Source organism: Limulus polyphemus, unplaced genomic scaffold (assembly GCF_000517525.1).
Source record: "Limulus polyphemus unplaced genomic scaffold, Limulus_polyphemus-2.1.2 Scaffold3234, whole genome shotgun sequence".
In the NCBI taxonomy this organism is placed as follows: Eukaryota; Metazoa; Arthropoda; class Merostomata; order Xiphosura; family Limulidae; genus Limulus; species Limulus polyphemus.
The window spans coordinates 125,446-126,510 of NW_013668844.1; the positions used below are offsets into that span (position 1 = coordinate 125,446).

Sequence of the window (1,065 nt, forward strand, 5' to 3'; positions counted from 1 at the left end):
AAAGGGTGGACCTTTCTTCTTCAAGGCCATTCCCAGTTTGCCCCTGAAGAAAAGAAAAGTCCACCTTTCGAAAGTGCTCAGGTTATAGGGTTTTTATTCATTTCTATCAAGACTTTTTGAACCTACCTGTTTTTCTAACATTATGAATGGTATTAACGAAAGATGTTTCACATATCATTATAATGTTATTTGATAAGGTCTTTACAGGCAATCTACTTAATAAAAATTGATATTTATGATAAAATAGTCTGTAAATTTGCTACTTAGTGCAGTTATGTCTGTTAAGTTCAAGTTTACTCAGGTAAGTCTTTATATTGCATTAAAAGTATGAAGATTTTTTAAAAAATGAAGCAAACCTTTTTATTTGAGAGAACTACCCCTTTAAACATATTAGACAGAATAATATCATTAGGAGAAGGTATATCATAAACCTAAAGTTAAAAATTAAGTATTTTGTCATAAATATTTATCTTAACAGAGCCTTCACTGAATTCAGTATTTAGATCCAGATAATGATCAACGTGGTTATTCTCTTCCAAAATTGTACCTTTTGTAGTTTCTAAATCTACTAAAATTTTGGCTTGTTTAGTTTGTTTCTTGGTAAGGCATGATTTTTTATATTAATCTTATGCTCTATAAATAAATAAATATATATATATAGTATGGTAATGTGTGACTTTCTAGTTCAATTTTAGGGCATGAGCCTCAAGTTCAACCAAAAACATATATAAATATCATTACTCACAGGAAAGCCTGGTAATCCTGGTTTTCCAATAAGACCTGGAAATCCAGGGGCTCCCATAAAGCCTCTCTCTCCTTTGTTGCCCTTAAAACGTTGAAGAAAATGTGCTGATAAGAGCATAAAAGCAAAGAAACAAATTCCAAAAATTGCCTAAATTTCTACATATCATACCATGTTGCTTTATTACTAAACTTACAAATTATTAATGACTTCCTTCAGATTTATATGAATTTTTTAAATTTTGCAGTTGTTTTACTATGACAAAACACTCTTCTTGAAAAGCAACTTGTACATGTGTGGATAAACAAATCACACATTTGATG

At 30.0% G+C, this 1,065-nt stretch overlaps 1 protein-coding gene across 3 annotated transcripts in view; it reads right to left on the minus strand.

Moving 5' to 3' along the window:
• Positions 1-822, minus strand: part of LOC106468953 (collagen alpha chain CG42342-like) — a 64,554-nt gene extending 63,732 nt beyond the window's left edge. For all 3 annotated transcript variants that reach the window (XM_022397355.1, XM_022397354.1, XM_022397353.1), the window contains exon 1: positions 746-822. In XM_022397355.1, coding sequence (XP_022253063.1) covers positions 746-802 — 57 coding nt within the window. In that variant the 5' untranslated portion in view covers positions 803-822. The remainder of the gene's footprint in view (positions 1-745) is intronic.
• Between the last annotated feature and the right edge of the window lie 243 nt (positions 823-1,065).